This window comes from Prionailurus viverrinus, chromosome B2, assembly GCF_022837055.1.
Source record: "Prionailurus viverrinus isolate Anna chromosome B2, UM_Priviv_1.0, whole genome shotgun sequence".
Taxonomy (NCBI): domain Eukaryota; kingdom Metazoa; phylum Chordata; class Mammalia; order Carnivora; family Felidae; genus Prionailurus; species Prionailurus viverrinus.
Window position 1 is genome coordinate 135,590,232 of NC_062565.1, and position 21,936 is coordinate 135,612,167.

At 43.3% G+C, this 21,936-nt stretch overlaps 1 protein-coding gene across 7 annotated transcripts in view; it reads right to left on the reverse strand.

Annotated features, from left to right (window-relative positions):
• Positions 1–21,936, reverse strand: part of LRP11 (LDL receptor related protein 11) — a 64,988-nt gene that overhangs the window by 10,639 nt on the left and 32,413 nt on the right. For 3 of the 7 annotated variants that reach the window (XR_007152472.1, XR_007152471.1, XR_007152470.1), the window contains exons 6-8: positions 9,635–9,730; positions 4,348–4,488; positions 2,091–2,273 (exon numbers count right to left, since the gene is read on the reverse strand). Coding sequence is in view for 3 of the 7 variants with exons in the window: in XM_047860554.1 (XP_047716510.1) it covers positions 2,197–2,273; positions 4,348–4,488; positions 9,635–9,730 (314 nt within the window). In the remaining 4 variants the exon portion in view is untranslated. Of the gene's footprint in view, positions 1–984; positions 1,246–1,387; positions 4,489–9,634; positions 9,731–21,936 lie in introns of those variants that run through there. The other 4 variants (XM_047860554.1, XM_047860555.1, XR_007152473.1 and 1 more) reach the window with 3 other exon arrangements.

A 21,936-nucleotide genomic window follows, 5' to 3' on the forward strand; every position in this document is an offset into this window, starting at 1 on the left:
TCTCTCTTTCCCCTTGTTCTTTCCCTTCACTTCCTTTCCAAGACGAGAGAAAGTTCGAGGGCTGCTGGAGCTGAAGCGCTCATTCTTACTCAGAGTGTCCTAAGAGGACAGGCATCAGAATACTTTTTTTGTCCGAAGGGCAGGTGATTGCAGCACTGAGGACATCTTAAATACAAGAGCAGCAATCCAGGGGCCGGGGGCAGCCAAGGACATTTATATTTGAGTTCCCACGCCCCAAATACGTCACTGTGATGCCCCCGCCCAAAAGATCACATCACATAGAATATTTTTTTTTTTTTTTTTGCCAACCCTGTTTATTTAGGCTTTTTGGGGTGATTATCTTGTCAGGATTTTGCTTGGGAATTACATTATAGATGAAAGAGACTGCAGAATTTCCATGCGAACACGACCGTGTCAGTTGTAAATCAATTATAGAGATTTTCTGGGGAAAAAGAGCTACCCTTCTTTGGGATCTTGGCTCCTTTATGTGATTAGCTTGTAGGGAACAGAATTGGATAAAGCAGGCCGGACATTACAGGTGGGGGTGTTAAAGGAGTGTCAGATTGGCTCCCCTTCAACAGCAAACAACATTGAAGGCGTGATCTCAGATTGTAGAGTTCACGGTTCTGATTTCTTCATTCTTCTGTACACACATTTCTAGATGACACATTTAGAGATTTTTCCAAATTTCTGTTTTGAGCTGTGAAACTGCTTTGTTTAAATATGAGAACATAGACTTTTGATATTTTTGGACTTTTGGGTCTTCAGTCATATGAAATGATGAAAACGAAAGAATTTTTAAGTCCATATACTCAGTACAATTTTCCTTAAGCTTTTTGGTAAAAGTTAAACTCATTTTAAAATGTGTTTTGAGGGGCGCCTGGGTGGCTCAGTCGGTTAAGCGTCCGACCTCGGCTCAGGTCATGATCTCGCGGTTCGTGAGTTCGAGCCCCGCGTCGGGCTCTGTGCTGACAGCTCAGAGCCTGGGTCCTGTTTCGGATTCTGTGTCTCCCTCTCTCTGACCCTCCCCCGTTCATGCTCTGTCTTTCTCTGTCTCAAAAATAAATAAATGTTAAAAAAAATGTGTTTTGAGAAGTTTCCTATGTTTTGAAATAACTGTATAAAAACATCTTTAAGCTGAATGATATTGTAAGTTGATCTCTTTCCAATTTACAGCGAGGTAACAAAGACTAAAAACAGGTGATGGGAGAAGTCAAATGAGTAGGAACGAAGACACACGGAGACCTAAATGAAGCAAATGGAGGAGGCTCAGTCCTAACCACTCAGTTCATTTCTGAACACAACCAGCTTTGGTGTGTCCAACCGTATTTTCATCCCTGGCGGTTTGACATTTACCCCCCCCAAAAATCTGTGCTTGCTCTTAAAGTAGCTATAAAATATGCACTTTATTTAGAATACTAGAGAGAATTGAGCAGGACAAAAGAGCTGGGAAAAATAGGGCCAGTGCCCCCCAAAAAAGCCAGCATCACAATTGATTAAAAAGCCAGGGAGACGTGAACATTTGTGAACAGCAAACTAAGCTTTTCTATTTGGCTTGGGCAGTTTTTCGTTAGAAACCCTCATTCGGTTTTAACACCAACAGTTAGACAAAACTTAGAGTCCAGTAAAGAGAACAAATAATTGAGAGTCACTCTGCTAGGAACAAAACAGTACAATCCCCAAACATCGAACTGGGGACAGTGTAACTTAAGAGCCCCCCAGCGACAATCCCAGGCCCAGAAGCTGCTGTTACGGAGCATCACGACTGTGATGCAGGCAGCACGTTGTGAGGACCCGGACGGCCCCGTGCCCTGGGGCACAGCGCGCTGTCCTATGTTTATGTACGGGAAGTCCAGTTAGTTCATCGGCAAGGTCTGCCCTGAACGGCAAAACTGAAGAACAAACAGAAATACGCATCTCCGCATTTGGGTTGCGGGAAAATATGATAAAGGACAACATGAAACAGCCCTCAGTGACTGAGGAAGGCTGGGAAGTGTGAAAGCGAATCACGGAGCCGAATCACAGATTATGAAAAGGCAGGAGGAGAAAGATGAAGACATTCTGTTATTTTCCTGTGGAAGAGAACAAACCTGATACTCGAGTGACTGGCATTCAAGCTTCTGGAAGGATGGAGACTGGCTGTTGTCTGCTTGTAGAGACGGGAGGAAAGAAGCTCTGAGTTTTCTGGAAGGTGGCTCAGATGGGCCTTTTCTCAGGAAGAGACGTGAGACACACGAACATGTTTGAGCAGCAAATCGTGGACAAGCTTCCCTCTAAAATTATTTTGAAATCATCTTAGATGCAGAATGCCTTCAGTCAGATACTCACAGTTAAGGTGACTTTCAAAAGTCCCATTCAGTCCTTCTGACAATACAAATATTTTGTAGACCCCCGATTCTCCTTCTCTAATTCCTAATTTCCCCCTTTGCAAGATAAGGTTGATAGGATTAAATCCAGGTAATACAGGCACAGCTCAGTAAATAATAGCAATTTAGGATGATTAGGTTAAATGGTTGTTTAAAGTCACAAGAATAAAATACAATTTAGGAAAGGGATATCGTACACGTGGATATGGACATCTTTTCTCAAGTCTTTCAACACCATAGCAACACTAAATCGTGTTTTAATTTCTTCACGTATAAAAGATGTGCTGAAAGATGCACGCCTCAGCAGTTTTTATTGTGTCGCGTATGGCTACGGGTGATGTCCTTCTCTGGACTAGGACACTGCACGGCATCACACAGAGAGCGCCCAGGGCCTCAGGTCACTCGTGTTGTCCTTGTTCTAACCTGCCCTGGAGGGGAGATTGAAATCTTTGCTCAATTCTTAATACTCAACAAAATGCTTGGACCTCTCAGGACATAAAAGTAACCGATCTCTTTGTTTTTCTAGAACTAACTTGCCATTTCTTAATGGGTTCGTTATATTTCTGACCCAAATTAATCCCTTTGCCAAAGGAACGACTTACCCCAGGTTCAGTCTGAAAATCAAGTGTTCTACAATGTGTTCAAGCATTTTAGAAGACTTGCCACTTATGAGAAAAAAGCCATACTATGTAAATGGTAACATCGTGTGAGTGTAGACAGGCACCACATTCCTCTCAAGGAGAATGATTTCTACAACATGTATAATCCCGGCATGAAGTGATGACGGGAATAATTTGCCTTTAAAAATCCTACCGACTGATTAACAGGGAAAAGATGCAAAGCCAGACGGCCAGTTTTCTGCAAAGACGAATTTGTGCAAGACTGCTCTATGCTGTGGGAATACGTAAGCCCGGCATTAGCTGATTGCACGTTACAGCGTCTGAAGCATTGAGTAAATAGTGGAGAAAAGTGGCTCAATCCCATTGGATGAAAGACCCTGCTGATCCTTAAACGCGGCACGTTTACAAAAGCTGCACGTACAAATCCACTCAGCGTTCTGCTTCCCAGTTTGAATGCATCTTCCTCTTCCATCAACACAGACTAGCGTTGAAAACCAGCGACTACAGAAATAAAGCTGCTGTGTTCGGGACCATCAAGCAGTGCTGAGGAGATTCAAGAAAGAACTAATTGTCCTCCTCCCACTTCGCCCTCAGCTGAGTTGGTATTGAAATGTTTGACCTGCCACCTCTTCTTCCACCAGGATTTCCCAGCTCCCTTCACGACCGCGTTACGGCTATTTGTCATCCAAAGTCGGGGTTTTCTCACCCAAAGGTAAGCCTGATGAGGCAGCCCCCTAAATGACATGATGTCAGAGGCCCTGGGATAAACTCACATTCACCTTCCCCGAGGCCTCCTTGACGTGTTCATGGGGCTCTAGTACAGATACTCCTGCCATTGAAGGTATAAACTCGCTTGAGATCCATTCCTAGAGACAGGTTTTGAAGGGGAGAGGAGAAAGGAGAGCACGGGAAGCTTAGCGTGAAGAACAAGAGGGCCTCAGAACGAGAGGAAGCCGTGTATCAAGAGGCCCGTGGTTGGCCTCTAGAAAGCAAAGGGTTAACGTCGCCATTCCAAGGCCACCCCTCGAGTCGCTGAATTTTCTGCCTTCTGCCGTGGCTAACTGCAAACTGCTATTTTCAGGGACAGCTTACGTAAGTCAGAATTCGATGTGTGAGTCTTTACTCAGACGGACTCCTCTCTAAATTTCAAAATATTTCACACACTTCCCAAAGAAAATCTTCCTACAATAAATAAAAACAAAGGTTTGGGGTTTTCAGAATTTTCTGGGGTTTCAGTATTTTTCTTAGCCCAGTTCAAACCAAAGAGGTTTCTAAATATCCGGAACCCAGTATATATATGAATTAAAAGTGAAACATCCTTGCCCCCCAGCTATTTAAGTGACACTTTTATAGATACATCCCATTTATGAGGTAGTCAGATTCCTCAGACGTAATGGGACGAGCTTTTTTAAGTTTCTGTTTCACCAGGCGTAGTCGGCAAGCGACCATGAGAAGCAGCAGAGCCGTGATGGCCAAACCCAGGGCCAAGGGTAGCACTGCACCTGTGGAATCGTTAGAAACAAATAGGGCAGGTCACTGACTAGTAACAATAACGCTGCAATTTACTGTGTGATAAACACTTTACATGCGCTATTTAATCTGAACAAGTCAATTAAGTAGGTACTCGAACCATCACCATCTTATAGATTAACTAAGGTGCCCAGATTACGTAATTGCTCTAGGAGTACACAGCTGGCAAATGGCAGGTCTAGTTCTCAAACCCAGACGTCTTTAAAACCAAATTCTGGGATGCCTGGGTGGTTCAGTCAGTCAAGCGTCGGACTCTTGATTTTGGCTCAGGTCATGATCTCACGGTTCATGGGTTCGAGGTCTACATCGGGCTCTGCACTAGTGGTGCAGAGCTTGCTGGGGATTCTCTCTCTCTCTCTCCCCCTCTCTCTTTGCCCCTCCCCTGTGCACTCTCTCTCTTTCCGTCTCAAAAACAAATACACTTTGGGGCACCTGTGTTGCTCAGTCGGTTAAGCATCCGACTCTTGATTTTGGCTCAGGTCATGATCTCCTGGTTCATGAGTTCGAGCCCCTCATCAGGCTCGGCACTGACAACGTGCAGCCTGCTTGGGATTCTCTCTCTCCCTCTCTTTCTCTCAAAATAAATAAACTTAAAAAAAAAAAAAAAGAAACTTATTTTCATTTCTAAATCCAGAGAACCTACTCTCAGCCAGTAGAAGCACCGCTGAGAGGGACCTTCAGAATATGGTGGCGTGATTCTCACTAAGGGTAGTTGAAGAGAAAGTCTCTGCAGTTCTCCTTCACAGGCTTTACCCTGTGGGATTGGACGCAGACACCCAGACTAGAAGCAGCCTGTCCAGGCTTGCAGGAGTCGGGAAGGGACAGGGTGTGCCCCAGATCAGTCTTTCTTATCAAGCTCAGCAGCTCTATTCTTAGACCCGTCTACTCTGGAGTCCGGCCAGGCTTGGAGATGATATGGTGGAACCATTTTTAGCTGCAGGGGCCTTGCCAACTGGTGGAATTAGAGGAGTAAAAATGTCCATTGCAGAAGCTGATTCGGTAACGCTTCATTTCATTCACTTCTTCATTCGCTCAGTGTTAATTGGGAGCCATGCGCCTGACCCTGATCCAAGTGTGGGCGGTCAAAGACAATAAGCCAGTCCTGCAGAGTGCCAGCACCGCACTAGGTGCTTGGTGGTTTAAATCTAAACCTCACAACCACCACGAGTTGGTACTATTAGTATACCCATTTTACCAATGAAGGAACTAAGACAGCAAGAATTAAGTGACTAACAGATGTTGGCAAGGATGCACGGCATCCTTTTGCTCTGCTGGTGGGAATGCAAACTGGAGCAGCCACTCCGGAAAACAGTACGGAGGGTGCTCAAAAAGCTAAAAATAGAGCTACCCTACGACCCAGCAATTGCACTACTAGGGATTTATCCACAGGGTACAGGTGTGCTGTTTCGAAGGGACACATGCACTCTAATGTCTGTAGCAGCGCCATTGACAATAGCCAAGGTATGGCAAGGGCCCAAATGTCCATCAACAGATGAATAAAAAAGATGTGGTATATATACACAATGGAGCATTACGCGGCAATCAAAAAGAATGAAAATCTTTCATTCTGTGGGTGGAACTAGAGGGTATTATGCTAAATGAAATTAGTCAGAGAAAGACAAACATCATGGGACTTCCTTAATATGGAATTGAAGATACAAAACAGATGAACATAGGGGAAGGGAAGCAAAAATAATATAAAAAGAGGGAGGGGGACAAAACATAAAAGACTTAAATATAGAGAACAAACTGAAGGTTTCTGGAGGGGTTGTGGGTGGGGGGATGGGCTAAATGGGGAAGGGGCATGGAGGGAGACACTTGTTGGGATGAGCACTGGGTGTTCTACGTAGGGGATGAATCCCTGGAATCTACTCCTGAAATCATTATTGCACTATATGCTAACTGACTGGGAGATAAGTTAAAAAATAAAAATACATAATAAAAAAATAAACATAAAAATAAAAAGAATGAAGTGACTAGTCTAAGTCTGTACGGTCAGGGGTGGAGCTAGGATAGGGCCCCGGACAGCACAGCTCCAGAACCACCGTGGTGCAGTGCTTCTCCAAAAGGGAAATGAGAGCATTATTATTCATGACTTCCGGTCTGGGTGGACAAACATTTGAATGAAAAAATGCAATTAAGTGTAATTATTATGATGGAATTATATAGGAAGTGCACATGTGAAAGATGTAGCTCGTGCTTCTGGTTTGTAAGAGTTTTGCCTGCGTGTTTAAATGAATAATTGAGCTTGTTTGGGGTGGGTGGGGAGATATGTTTCTTTTCTGACATTTTCAGATTGAGATGCCTATAGATGATCCAGGTCGAAATTTCTATTAGGTTTCTGGATTATTTGGCCTAAATATGTGAGAGTCTGTAGCGTCAAGGGGGTGACCGCAGCCACGGAAGTGAATGAGATCGCCAGAGAGAAAGGGAGAAGAAGGAGAGCCAGGAGCGAGTCGGTGAGGAAGCACCGGCATTTAAGAGGGCAGACAAAAGAAGAGAAGCTAAGAGAACAGGAGACGGATCAGAGAGGTGGCAGGACAGCCAGGGGACAGGGGAGCCTTGGAAGCACAGGGAAGAGATTACTTCAAGGAAGCACTTGGCTGAACCAAATGCTAAGCAGAGGTCAAGTGGGGTGAAGCCCAGAGAGGCCAACAACGGACTTGGCAATCGGGAATTCATTTACGCGGAGACTGAAGATGGAAGGGTGCTATTTCGTTTTTGTGTGTTGGGAGAGATCTGAACGTGTCTGCAGCTGTCGGGGCAACGAGCCAGTAGAGAAACAGATGAAAAACATCAGAGAGTTAACCGATGATGGGGATAAGGGGCTGCCTCAAGATCAGGGGGAGACTGACCGTGGAAAGAGGGGACACTCCTTCGCTTAGTACTGAAGGAAAGGAAGGGTATGGGTGCAAACGGGCGACTATTCACGTGTGGGGAGGGGTGGTGGAGGAGGACCGCTGTGCTTGTTCAGGGCAGGGAAAGCATCAGAGGCTGCCCTTCTAAAGGTGTGTGATTCGTGTGAAGATGAACACCAGCGCTGAGGCCGCAGGGGGAGGGGGCTGTGGTTGGAGATGCCAGCCCCAGGGCCACAGTGCAGATGCCGTTGTGGTGACAACAGAGCAGACATACAATCTAGGGGAAACTTCTACTTGCCAAGTCAGATGTGTGGTGGCTGAACGTCGAACTGACTCCTGTTTAATGCTTTGATGACAAGGAAAATGAAATCTCCCATCACAAAAAACTTGCTACAATACTGAAAATTATTCTGGACTTTTCAATGCTTACTCGGCATGGTTTCTTCATTGTCTTTATCGGGGGTAATTTGAGATTTAAAATTTTCTAACCCCTAAAAAAACACATCATGATATAATTTTCTCAGGAACCAGCGAAGGAGATGAATTGTTCATATGAGCTGGAGTGATGTTCATAACATATAACAACTGGAATGGGCAGTGGCCAGTTAGAATGGAGGCTTTCTGCACACATCTAGGCATGGGGCGGGGGCAGGGGCAGGCCTGGCTTCCCTTTATATGTCGATGGGGCACAGGGCACTTTTTATTGAGATATGTGGGGACAGGGGCAAGGCCAGCAGTCCAGCAGACGGAACAGCCTCTAGGCACTTGACGTCTGGATTATTTTGGCCACTTGTTGGTTAGTGGTTACACGATAACGTGGTCCAGATTTTACAAAGAACACTCTAGGGTAAAAAAGTCTTCTCCGAGTTCAGGTCTATAATTTAACAATCATATTTTATTCTCCTAAATCTTTTACTAATTAGTTTGTGGGATTTAGGATTAAAACCTGCCTTTCTGAAGAACCGAGTCAAAAGTGTTCTCTTTCTACTTAAAAGTGACCATAATTATGGAATTGTGGTATTCTTCTTTCACTCACTAAATATCCCCTCGACCTCCTACACTCTTTCCTCATTGTCTTTGGTCTTCATCCATCACTAGAGCAGCTGGAGAGAACTAGGTACTCTAGGATCTTTTTTTTTTTTTTTTAATTTTTATTTATTTTTTTAATTTACATCCAAGTTAGTTAGCATATAGTGCAACAATGATTTCAGGAGTACATTCCTTAATGCCCCTTTCCCATTTAGCCCACAACCACTCCAATAATCCTGTTTGTTCTCCATATTTAAGAGTCTCATGTTTTTGTCCCCCTCCCTGTTTTTATATTATTTTTTTGCTTCCCTTCCCTTATGTTCATCTGTTTTGTCTCTTAAAGTCCTCATATGAGTGAAGTCATAATACCCTCTAGTTCCATCCATGTAGTTGCAAATGGCAAGATTTCATCCTTTTTGATTGCCGAATAATAACTCCATTGTATATATGTACCACATCTTCTTGATCCATCAGTGGACATTTGGACCCTTCCATACTTTGGCTATTGTCGATAGTGCTGCTATAAACATTGGGGTGCACGTGCCCCTTCTAAACACACACCTGTATCCCTTGGATAAATACCTAGTAGTGCAATTGCTGGGTCGTAGGGTAGTTCTATAAGGTCTTTATAACTAACTCAAGCATAATAGCCATCATTTATTTATTTATTATTTATTAGCCAAACCAGTGTGGCTATTTATTATCATTTATTTATGCATGAGTCACACACGTGTGCTAAACGGTTTCTGTTAATTGTCCCATTTCTCCCCAACAAGTCTGAGGCAGTGATAGCTGCCATTTCCATCTTACGACTGAGGAGAACTGGGATCCGGAGAGAGAAAATCGCCTGCCAAAGGGCATGGAGTTTAGTGACGGAGCAAGGGTCTGAACCTCGGCCTCAGATTCTAGGGCCATGAATATCTAGTTCTTAACTTCTAGGCTGTGAATATTACTTTTTCCATAGTATGTTACACCTGGAAAGAAATAGAGTGATCCTCTAGTCCAATCAACTGAGAAAAGAGGAAGCCTAGGTCCAAGGATGTGAGGTTACTAGTTCAAGAGCCCACAGATGCAGCCTGATAGAGGGAGAATACAACAGCTCTTCCGATCCACGGATCGGTCACTGCTCTTGTCCTAGACTCTTGCAGCTTCATCTGGTACCTTCCACTGGAGGATATGTGGTTCTACAAATGTTTGTACTCTGCAATGAATTTCCAAATTCCAGATTTACCTGTTTCTGGGGCTGGGTGTTCCCCTCCTCCTCGATCGCTCTTTGATTCAAAAATATAATTTTTTTCTTTTCTGTTCTTCCCTGAGGAACCACTATCTACAGAAAACAGAGAGAACATATGTCAAAGGTACATCAGAAACTTTAGGAAACAGACATGAAAATATAGCCTCATCTATTTTTCTTAGGATGGATTTAAAGAACTTGTAAAATTTATTACTCTTGTAAATGTAGGTCTGTGTTTGATATTAAAACACTAGGTAACTAACATGACCAGAGTATGGGACGAGAACAAAACCGCTGGACAGAGAAAGGGGAAGAGGCACACATACGAGAATTCCTACCAGCACTCTGGAGAAGGAAGGAAAGATGTCAGCTAGAAAAGTCACGGGTGATCTCTGCAATCCATACCATGAAAAGCAGAAACGTCCACAAAAGTTTTTCTTTAAAAAATGAAGAGTGAGCTTGCATAAGCCACTCAGACAAGTCGTTTGACTTTCTCACCTCAGCCCTACTTGGCGGGTATTCATTGCTCTTTGTTTTCCGCTTGGGTCAGAGAGGCTTGGTACTGGCCCGGGTTCTTTTTGAGTAGTAAGCGGGTCACAGGGCTGGGATTTAAACTCAGGCATGTCTAACTGCTTGTTGGTGGAAACCAGCATTTCTGGTGTAATGATATGTTGTTAATTATTTACTCGATCCAGTTGTATTACACTATTGAGAGTGACTAGTAAGAAAGATCAAACCTTAGGACTTTCATCCCAGGTCTGATAAGCCATGGCCGTACCACCGAATCATTTCCCATCCGGGAATTTACAGCATTTGTGTGCTTATTACATTGACAAGATGATGATTAAGCTAATGGAGTTGCCCTCGTGCTATGGTGTGATCTCAAGTGAGCCTGGGGGGATAATATAATCCTCAGTGACAGTAAATAGAACGGATGAGCTGACATGAGGGATTCTACTGAGAAGCAAAAGCTTAAAGCTTCTTTACTCCTATGTCATCTACAGACCTGTTCGCAACACCTGCAACTGAAATAAGGCTACTTAAAGGTAGTTTTTATAAAACTCTTCGGAATCTGTACTAAGTGATATGCCTGGATTTACTAAGGATCACAAAACTCAACAGGATGATGGAAAATTATAAAGTTATTGCAGGTACCTACTAGGGCCAGAAAGCCAGGACTTGAAGAGATGGTTGCAGTCACGTGCTTGTGCTGTTAAAGAGAAGGGACTGCAAATGCGTGTGTTTCATTAAGGCATCCTTCAAGTTCCTTTTCACTCAGCCCTGCAAGCCATCAGTAGCTGAATCACACAGGCCATGTCCACGACACTCTGAAATACCCTCGACTACGGTCCCTCTTCTCCGTCCTCAACTGCCACAGCTTTAGGTCTCTGTCACCTTTCACTCAAGCACTCTGTGTGCAGACATTGCTACTGGAACACGTCTGCAAAGGCCCCTCATCCCCACTCGCTCAGCATATCAGTGCAAGGAGGTTAACCCACATTTGCTTCTCACGGCCAAGGCCACGGCAGGCTCCCTACCTTCTGCCGTGCTTTGTCACGTTACTCTAAAAGGCACCATACACGCCACCTGCAGATAGCCAGTAACTTGGGCTGTCCTCCATAAACCGCGGGCCCGAAGAGAATGACAGATGTGAGTAAGGCAGGAGCAATTTCTTGTGGGCCAGAGAATCAGAGTTACCTTGCAGGCTGATTGCTATCACTGTCCACTGGACTGTAGTGCTGGAAGCCCCCTCCCAACCAGAACGGCGAGGGGAGGGAACGGAAGCAGAGCAGGCAGTGGGAGACTGTAAGAGAGTGACCCCGGGGAGGCACCGGGCAGAGCCAGCCAGGGAACGGCTCTTACTGTGGCGGGCCACCAGGTGCTGGGACTGCTCGGCTCATGGCTCACGGACAAAGGGATTGCTGCCTGGAGCTGGAGACCTTTCCCAGCAGGATGGGGACAGGGATACTGCATTGAAGCCATGGGGCTGCTGGGGCCCTGGGGCCATCGAGAGCCCGGGCTGTCCTCCACCTGGCAAGCTGATTCCAATACCTTTGGATTTTGTGGATCAATCCAAAATTCAAAATGATTCTTGGGGCCAAGTTAGGGTCAATTTTTTATTTTGCCAAATAAAGCCAGTAAAAGAAATGGCCATTTAAGAAGGCCATTGCCGGGGGCGCCTGGGTGGCTCAGTCGGTTGAGCGTCCGACTTCGGCTCAGGTCATGATCTCACAGCTCGTGGGTTCGAGCCCCGCGTCGGGCTCTGTGCTGACAGCTCGGAGGCTGGAGCCTGCTTCGGATTCTGTGTCTCCCTCTCTCTTGGCCCCTAACCTACTTGCATTCTGTCTCTGTCTCTCTCAAAAATAAACATTAAAAAAAAGGTCATTGCCTTCACCTCATTATAAAGTAAGGAAATGTGTAACCCACAAAACATGAAGAGTTTAATACATAAAAAGGATAGCTCTTTGAATTGAATGAATGTAGTCTTATAAAAAAAACTCCCTGCATTGTCCTTATTTTTCTCATTTTGCCATGAATGGATGAAAGCTTTATTATGGATGGATATTGATCCTTCTTCGACTGGCTTTGGAGACCAAATTCTCTTACTCTCCTTTTTTTAAAAAAATTTTTCTTATGTTTATTTATTTTTTTTTTAATTTTTTTTTTCAACGTTTATTTATTTTTGGGACAGAGAGAGACAGAGCATGAACGGGGGAGGGGCAGAGAGAGAGGGAGACACAGAATCGGAAACAGGCTCCAGGCTCCGAGCCATCAGCCCAGAGCCTGACGCGGGGCTCGAACTCACGGACCGCGAGATCGTGACCTGGCTGAAGTCGGACGCCTAACCGACTGCGCCACCCAGGCGCCCCTCTTATGTTTATTTTTGAGAGAGAGAGAGAGAGAGAGAGAGAGAGAGAGAGAGACAGCACATGCATGAGTGGGAGAGTGTCAGAAAGAGAGGGAGATAGAGAATCAGAAGCAGGCTCTGTGCTGTCAGCACAAAGTTCCACACGGGGCTCAAACCCACAAACCACAAGATCATGACCTGAGCCAAAGTTGGACACTCAACCGACTGAGCCACCCAGGTGCCCTGTTCCTCTCCTTCTTGATTCCACCTGTCCAGATGCTTCAGCAGGGCTTTCAAGGTTCTCCATATTGCCCTCTATTGCCGGCAAACTCCCTTCACTTTGGGTAGCTGGGACCTCCTGCTTCAATAATTGTCACTCTCAAACCCATTTTCTCAGGCTATTAATTAGAGCCCTTGTTTTCCATGTATTCAAACTCTTTCTGCCCATTCTTCACAGCATAGCAGAATGTCCATGCCTATCACAGGTGGGGGCCACCTGTCCACCAGGCACAATGGGCATCGAACCTGGGGCTTGCAAAAATGTTTCAGTTTAATTTCTCTTAAAATCACAAGAAAACAGGGGTGCCTGGGTGGCTCAGTTGGTTAAGTGTCCAATTTTGGCTCAGGTCATGGTCACATGGTTCATGAGTTCAAGCCCCGCGTTGGGCTCTGTGCTGATAGCTTGGAGCCTGGAGCCTGCTTTCGATTCTGTGTTTCCCTCTCTCTCTCTCTCTACCCCTCCCCTGCTCGTACTCTTTCTCTCTCTCTCTCAAAATTAAATAAACATTCAAAAAAATCACAAGAGAACAATGGATATAATAATAATAACAATAATAATAATAATAATAATGCATATGATAGTGAATGTAGCCTGTGTTATATTAATCTCTACACCAACACAGTCATAAAGTTTAATATTTCGGGGTTTTCTTTAACAGGCCCATGAAAGTCATAACGCAGATCTACAAGTAGCCAATCCTGACTACTCCAGTACTCACAGATGTCTTCCCTTTTTTTAAAGCTTATTTATTTATTTTGAGAGAGAGAGAGAGAGTGAGAGTGTGCATGGGAAGGGCACAGAGAGAGGGAGAGAGACTCCCAGTCAGGCCCTGCACTGACGTGGGGCTCAGTCTCTTGAACCGTGAGATCACGACCTGAGCCGAAATACAGAGCTCGCTGCTCAACCGACTGAACCACCCAGGCGCCCCCAGATTCTTGTCCTTCTGCGCTTCTAATGCCCTAACATAAAATACCATACAAGCAGGTCTTAAGGGAACTGTAGCTGCTTCCTGTCTCTGTAGCTAAGAGAAAAGATCCTTGAACACTGTGAGGCTTGCTGCCGAAGCCATCATCCCCTTGGGGCTGGGGTTAGACCGCTGAGTTAAATTCTGGCTTTATCACTTCCTAGCTGTGTGACCCAGTCTGAGTTCTTCACTTCTCTGTGACTCAGTGTCTTCATCCATAAAATGCTGCTAATGATTTCTGCATATCACCAGGTTGCTATTAAGACCAAAGAAGCAGGGGGCGCCTGGGTAGCTCAGTTGGTTGAGCATCGGCTCTTGGTTTCGGCTCAAGTCTTGATCTCACAGTTTGTAAGTTCAAGCCCTGTGTTGAGCTCTGGGCTGGCAGTGCAGAACCTGCTTGGGATTCTCTCTCCCTGCCTCTCTCTCTCTCTCTCTCTGCCCCTACCGTGCTTTCTTTCTCTCTCAAAATAAATAAATAAACTAGGGGGGAAAAAAAAAGACCAAAGAAGTCCACAGTGACAGGCACTCAGTAAGTACTATTTCCAATAATAAATCTGGAAGTGGGAAGATCACATGGCTGGGAATTCATGTCCTACTTTTTAAAAATAATGAGCCAGGAATAAAAACACTGAAATTTACCAACGTCCAATTCTTTTCGGAGGATTAACTCGTTTGTCTTTTCTATCCAATGTAAAAATAGGAAATAACCACATTCACAATCCCCTCCCCCACCCCATCTTTCCACCAAAGATGAGAGATTCTTCACCTTAATTCTGAAGAGAAACTCAGTACTGGGACCACCACTGCACTATTTCTATTTTTTATTAGAATTAACTATGTCGTAAGCTTGTAGCTCTCTTACCTGAGTTTCCTAGTGAGTGCTCCAGCGAAAATTCATCTAGCACTAACAGTTACTGAGAGACATAAATTATATTTACGTACGATATCTCACGCACTACGTATAGCAACACTGTGAGAAGATATGATTATCCTCTTTCAAGCAAGGAAGGAAACACAGTTCGGAGAAGTTAATTACCTGGACACTAGTACCAGGTGGTGCTGGGATTAGAACCCAGGACCGATCCACAGCAGGAGCTTGTCTTTCTTTTTTAAAAAATATTTTCTTTAATGTTTATTTATTTTTGAGAGAGAGACAGAGACAGCATGAGAGGGGAGGGCAGAGAGAGAGGGAGACACAGAATCCAAAGCAGGCTCCAGGTTCTGAGCTGTCAGCACAGAGCCCGACGTGGGGCTCAAACTCACAAACAGCGAGGTCATGACCTGAGCTGAAGTCAGATGCTCAACCGACTGAGACACCCGGGCACCCAGAGCAGGAGCTTTTCTACTGAACCAAACTGCTCTCAAAGTCACAGATCCAAGAACTTAGAGTTTATACTGTATCTATTTACTCATATCCAGGCAAATCAAAAATAACTAGGCAAAATCACAAATTGAAATATTTCCTTAGGAAGTCTGAGATAAAGCTCTCTATTAAGGATGCAGCAGAGAAATAGGTTAATTGTAGTTAGAAAGGGGATCTTGCCTTGGAGATGGGTTCATTTGAAAGTAAACATATTCATTCTGGATCTTCAGTTGTCAAATCTGAAGAGTATTTTCTTAAATGCCCTCACTCCTGGGGAGAGGAAGCCAGTGCTGTGGGAGGTGGGCGAGCTCAGGCATTAGGGAGAGGACAGTACACACAGGAGACTTAAGAAGCCACAGTTGCCACAGACTCTAGAATTTCCAGGGGACGTGCCCTGCCCGAGTTGGTATTTGAAATGTGAATTTCTGTTTTCTACATTTCAGGGAGGAATTCACTGTCATTTACAGACTGCCTGATTCACTTTTCCTGGACACCAACGTATGGAACACCATAGAGAAATGCTTCATTCCACACGTGCTATCATAGGCTCTCCCCAGAGTGGCAAGTCAGAACAAACGAGACAAAGATGGAATTTGCTTCTGCAAATAACTCATTTTGGTAATGATCCTTTTAGAAAAGTTAATGTCTTAGGAAATTATTTTTCCCCTCTTCTGAATGACCTATTGTGTTAACGTGTACCATGCATAGCCATGCACTCACAGAAGGAGTTGGAAGCTGGACAGAAGTTGCTTTAAATTTATTTTCAGTCACCACTGCACATGCAAGCATGTTCTGGAAGGAAGGTGGAAATACTAGCTAGAAAAGTGATTACAATATGGGCCTGCCTTCCAGAATGTACTATGGCTTCCTGTGACCACCTGCCAACTAACACAAACAACAGAATCATTCTTTCTCACTATTCACTGGTAGACCACACCGCATGTCAACAGAGTAGGTAAGAAGGAGCTCTCTTCAGGAAATGTTCTGGATTATACTAGGACAAGATCCATTCATCTGAGGAAACAGTTGACTCCTGCCATCATGTGGGAGCATAATGTTATTCATCAGGCTTCAACAAATTCAAACTACCTTCCCAGACGTGTTATTTCATAAGTTCAGAATGGCTTCTCAATAAGAAGAGACAGTCCAGCAGAACGAAAAAATGAAACAGCCATGAAAAATACAGGGCACATGAAAAAACTCTTTTGAGTATCCTTTATAAGGATAGCCTCTCTGGATAAAACACCTCCCATAACGATGCGAAGGTCACAGGTGCTCACTCTGGCTACCTCCGGAGAGAAGTGAAACAGTGAGGCTTTGGCATGTTTAGCAGGGAAATCGGAGACAGTACAGACAGAACCCCATGTGTCCATACAGAGACCGGGCATTCTCCCAAGTCTATGCTTCAGTTTGGATCCTTAAAGAACTTGGTTGACCTGCCGGGCTGGACATGAATTCTCAACTTCCAAAAAAATGGATTCAAGGGGTGCCTGGGTGGCTTGGTTAAGCGGCCTACTCTTGATTTCAGCTCAGGTCCTGATCTCACAATTCGTGAATTCGAGCCCCCACTTCAGGCTCCTCGCTCACGAGCCTGCTTTGGACCCTCTGTCTCCCTCTCTCCGCCCCTCCCTCACTTGTGTGTGCACGCATGAGCGTGCACTCTCTCTCTCTCAAAAATAAATAAATGTTAAAAAAAATTTTTTTAATAAAAAAAAAAAGGATTCACTGTGAATGTGAATGTGGATACACCACTTTTCGAGCACTCTGCAGGGCTGGACATCTGATTTCTTTCCTCCGGCCAGCTCCGATAGAAAGAGGACAGCCTTGTTAATAAATGACTTGGGCCACACAGGGAACAGGCCCTACAGATGCAGCCACATCTCACAACAGTTCAGCCATTGAGTCACTGCGTGCTGAACAAACACAGGCACCACCGCGGCTCTGAGCGGGCGAGCGGACATTCACTGTGTGACTGGATATTGGCACAGGTCCTTAATGTTATCCTTAGTAACACGCTTGGGATGAATTCCCAAGTGTGGCATAACTGAATCAGGGCACATACAGATTCAGTGCTTCAGAAACTGCCCTCTAGAAGACTGTACTGGGTTCAGTCCCACCAAGAGCACCTGAGTCTTGTTTCTCTGTGCTCCATATTATTGGCTCCATATTATTGGCAAGGTAATAATAGTTTTCACCTTGCCAATGTGACAGGTGAAAAACCGCATCTCATTACTTTCTGTACTATATTATCAGTATTAATGATAGTATCTCTTTAACATATCTTCAGTGAGTTAAGTTTTTTATCCTTACGAGATGCCTGTAGGGGAAGGAAGTGGCAGAAAATTCAACTTGTCCTTATTATATTAGCTGATGATCCTTGTAAAATCCAGGCACAGGTCACAAAGAGGAGTGCATTTTTATTTATTTATTTATTTTATTAGTTTTTTAAATGTTTGTTTATTTTGAGAGAGAGCAGAGGAGGGGCAGAGAGAGAGAGGGAGAGAGAGAATCTCAAGCAGGCTGCACGCTGTCAGCACAGAGTCTGACCCGGGGTTCAAACTCACAAACCACGAGATCATGACCTGGGCCGAAATCAAGAGACGGAGGCCCAAAGGACTGAGCCACCCAGGCGCTCTGGTGATGCATTTAAAAAAAAATTTTTTTTTTAACATTTTTATTTATTTATTTTTTTTTTTAATTTTTTTTTTTTCAACGTTTATTTATTTTTGGGACAGAGAGAGACAGAGCATGAACGGGCGAGGGGCAGAGAGAGAGGGAGACACAGCATCGGAAACAGGCTCCAGACTCTGAGCCATCAGCCCAGAGCCCGACGCGGGGCTCGAACTCACGGACCGCGAGATCGTGACCTGGCTGAAGTCGGACGCTTAGCCGACTGCGCCACCCAGGCGCCCCACATTTTTATTTATTTTTAAGAGAGAGAGGGAGAGACAGAGACAGAGACAGAGAGAGGCAGAGAGAGTGCAAGCGGGAGAGGGGCAGAGAGAGAGAGAGAGACACAGAATCAGAAGCAGCCTCCAGGCTTTTATTTCTTTTTCCATCCATTTCCCCAACCACCTCCCTTCTAGCACCTATCAGTGTGTTCTCTGTATTTCGGACTCCTTTTGTTTGTTTCTTTTTTTGTTTGTTTGCTTTGTTTCTTAAAAATGTTTTTGTTTTTGGGGCACCTGCTGTGGCTCAGTCTGTTGAGCGTCCAACTTCAGCTCAGGTCATGACCTCACAGTTCATGAGTTCGAGCCGAACGTCGGGCTCTGTGCTGACAGCTCTGAACCCGGAATCTGTTTCCGATGCTGTGTCTCCCTCTCTCTCTGCCCCTCCCCCACTCACACTCTGTCTCTCTCTCAAAAATAAATAAACATTAAAAATTTTTTTTTTTTTAAGTTTTTGTTTTGGGGGTTCCTGAGTGGTTAAGTGTCCAACTTTGGCTCACGGTCTTTCTATTTGTGAGTTCAAGCCCCACATGGAGCTTGCTGCTATCAGTGAAGTGCCTGCTTTGGATCCTGCCATCCCCCTCTCTCTGCCCCTCCCCTCCTCAAAGAAATAAACACTGAGAAAGAAGTTTTGGTCTTTGATGGGCATGTAATAACACACATAAATACTCCTGAGAAAAAGAAAAGTTTCATAAACATAATGTGTTCCTATTTTGTTAAAAGCGAATAAATGTCCAAAAAACTATTAGAACTGATAAATGAATTCAGTAGAGTTGCAGGATACAAAATTAATATACAAAAATCTGTTGCATTTATAAATACTAATAATGAAGTAGTAGAAAGAGAAATTAAGGGAAAAAAATCCCATTTACAATTGCACCAAAAAGAATAAAATACTTAGGAATAAACTTAATCAGGGAGGTAAAAGACTTAAACTCCAGTAACTATAAAACACTGAAGAAAGAAACTGAAACTGACACAAACAAATGGAAAGATACACCACGCTCATGGACTGGAAGAACAAATATTGTTAAAATGTCTATACTACCCAAAGCAATCTACAGATTTAATGCAATCCTCTCAAAATACCAATAACATTTTCCACAAAACTACAACAAATAATCCTAAAATTTATATAAAATCAAAGAAGATCCCAAATAACCAAAGCAAACGTGAGAAAGAAGAACAAAGCTGGAGGTATCATAATCCCAGATTTCAAGACATACTACAACGCTGCAATAATCCAAACAGTATGGTACGAGCACAAAAATAGACACATCGATCAATGGAACAGGATAGAAAATCCAAAAATAAACCTACAACTATACGGTCAAAGGAAGCAAGAATATACAATGGGGAAAAGGCAGTCTTTTCAATTAATGGTGTTGGGAAAACTGGACAGCCACATGCAAAAGAATGAAACTGGACCACTTTCTTACACCATACACAAAAATAAACTCAAAATGGATTAAGGACCTAAATGTGAGACCCGAAACCATAAAACTCCTAGAAGAAAACATAGGCAGTAATATCTTTAACGCTAGCTACAGAAACATTTTACTAGATGTGTTTCCTTAGGCAAGAGTAAAAACAAACAAACAAATAAAAGTATTAGGACTACACCAAAGTAAAAAGCTTTTCATGGCAAATGAAGCCATCAACAAAATGATAAGGCAACTTACCGAATGGGAGAAGGTATTTGTGAATGATATATCAAGTAATGGGTTAAAATCCAAAATATATAAAGAACTTAATAAGCCTAACACCCTCCCTCCCCCAAAAGCCCACAAAGAATCTGATTAAAAATGGGCAGAATAGACATATTGCCATAGAAGACATACAAGTGAACCACAGACCCATGGAAAGATGTTCAACATAGCTAATCACCAGGAAAATATAAATCAAAATCACAATGTCAGAATGGCTAAAAACAAAAAAGATAAGTAATAACAAGTGTTGATGAGGACACGTTAAAAAAGGAATCTTTGGGGGCGCCTGGGTGGCGCAGTCGGTTAAGCGTCCGACTTCAGCCAGGTCACGATCTCGCGGTCCGTGAGTTCGAGCCCCGCGTCGGGCTCTGGGCTGATGACTCGGAGCCTGGAGCCTGTTTCCGGTTCTGTGTCTCCCTCTCTCTCTGCCCCTCCCCCATTCATGCTCTGTCTCTCTCTGTCCCAAAAATAAAATTAAAAAAAAAAAAAAAAAAAAAAAAAACGTTGAAAAAAAAAAAGGAATCTTTGTATTCCGTTGGTGGGAACATGAACTGGTAAAGTCACTGTGGAAAACAATATGGAAGTTCCTCAAAAAATTAAAAATAGATTAGCATATGATCCAGGAATTCCATTACTGGGTATTTACCCAAAGAAAACAAAACACTAATTTGAAAAGATATATGTGTCCCTGTTTACTGCGGCATTATTTACAATAGCCAAGATATGGAAGGAACACAAGTGCCCCTCCATAAATGAATGGATAAAGACGTGTGTGTGTGTGTGTGTGTGTGTGTATGTGTGTGTGTGTGTAATGGAATATTACTCAGCCATAAAAAGGACAAAATCTTGCCATTTGCAACAACATGCATGAACCCAGAGAGTACAATGCTAAGTGAAATAAGTCAGCGAAAGACAAATACCATACAATTTCACTCATATGTGGAAATTAAGAAACAAAACAAGTGAACAAAGAAAAAAAGAAACAAAAACAAAAACAGACTTAAATACAGAGAACAAACTGGTGGTTGAGGGAGGGGAACTGGCTGGGGGATGGGTGAAGTTGGTGAAGGGGATTAAGACTAAATTTATCATGATGAGCAGGGAGCAATGCATAGAATTATTAAATCATTATATTGTATGCCTGAGACTATAACACTGTATATTAATTATGCTAAGATAAAAAGTGAATAAATGTGTGCATGTATGTGTATAAATGAAAGTGACCAGAAAAAATGCAACAGAATATTAATGGTGAGTTTTGCTACATGGGCTGATTTACCCATTAGATGGCAGTACTAACAAAGGTATAGACCCAGCTTAGGCATTTGAAAGCACCTAGTCTAAACTGTCCAAAAGAAAACCCTTCATGGAATATTTCTGTGGACATATCTGTACAGATACACTTAAAATCTAAACAGTAGATGGGGTGCCTGGGTGGCTCAGTCAGTTAAGCATCTGACTTCGGCTCAGGTCATGATGTCATAGTTCGTGGGTTTGAGCCCCGCATGGGGCTCTGCTGAGAGCTCAGAACCTGGAGCCAACTTCAGATTCTGTGTCTCCCTTTCTCTGCCCCTCCGTGACTCGTGCTCTTACCCGCGCGTGCATGCTCACATTCTCTCTCTCCCTCAAAAATAAATAAACATTAAAAAAAAGAATATATGAAAAAAACTAAACATTAGATAAACAAGACTAGAAAAAAATATACCAAAATACCAAAAGTTGTTTTCAGTAAAGAGTGGTATTTTAAATTATTTTCCTTTTTTATTATTTGCATCTTCTGCATAGAACAAAAGAATTTCATAAAGAAGTTATTAAAGTAGCGACAGATTATTTCTGTACAAGGTACCAAAAGTTGTTTTCAGTAAAGAGTGGTATTTTAAATTATTTTCCTTTTTTATTATTTGCATCTTCTGCATAGAACAAAAGAATTTCATAAAGAAGTTATTAAAGTAGCGACAGATTATTTCTGTACAAGGTATGCAGAGTTTGAGTACTGAAAAGACATTTACAAAGGCGTACAGAAATGTGATATTCTATATTTCTGTCTCTTGTCACAAACAATACAAATGTGCAAAAACAAATTTAAGATGACAGAATGTTAATGTTTCAGCAGTGTGAACGTAGACAAGATTCTTATTAGCCTTATTAGTGAAAACAAAAAAGTTACAGATTTCGTTAATTGGGAGC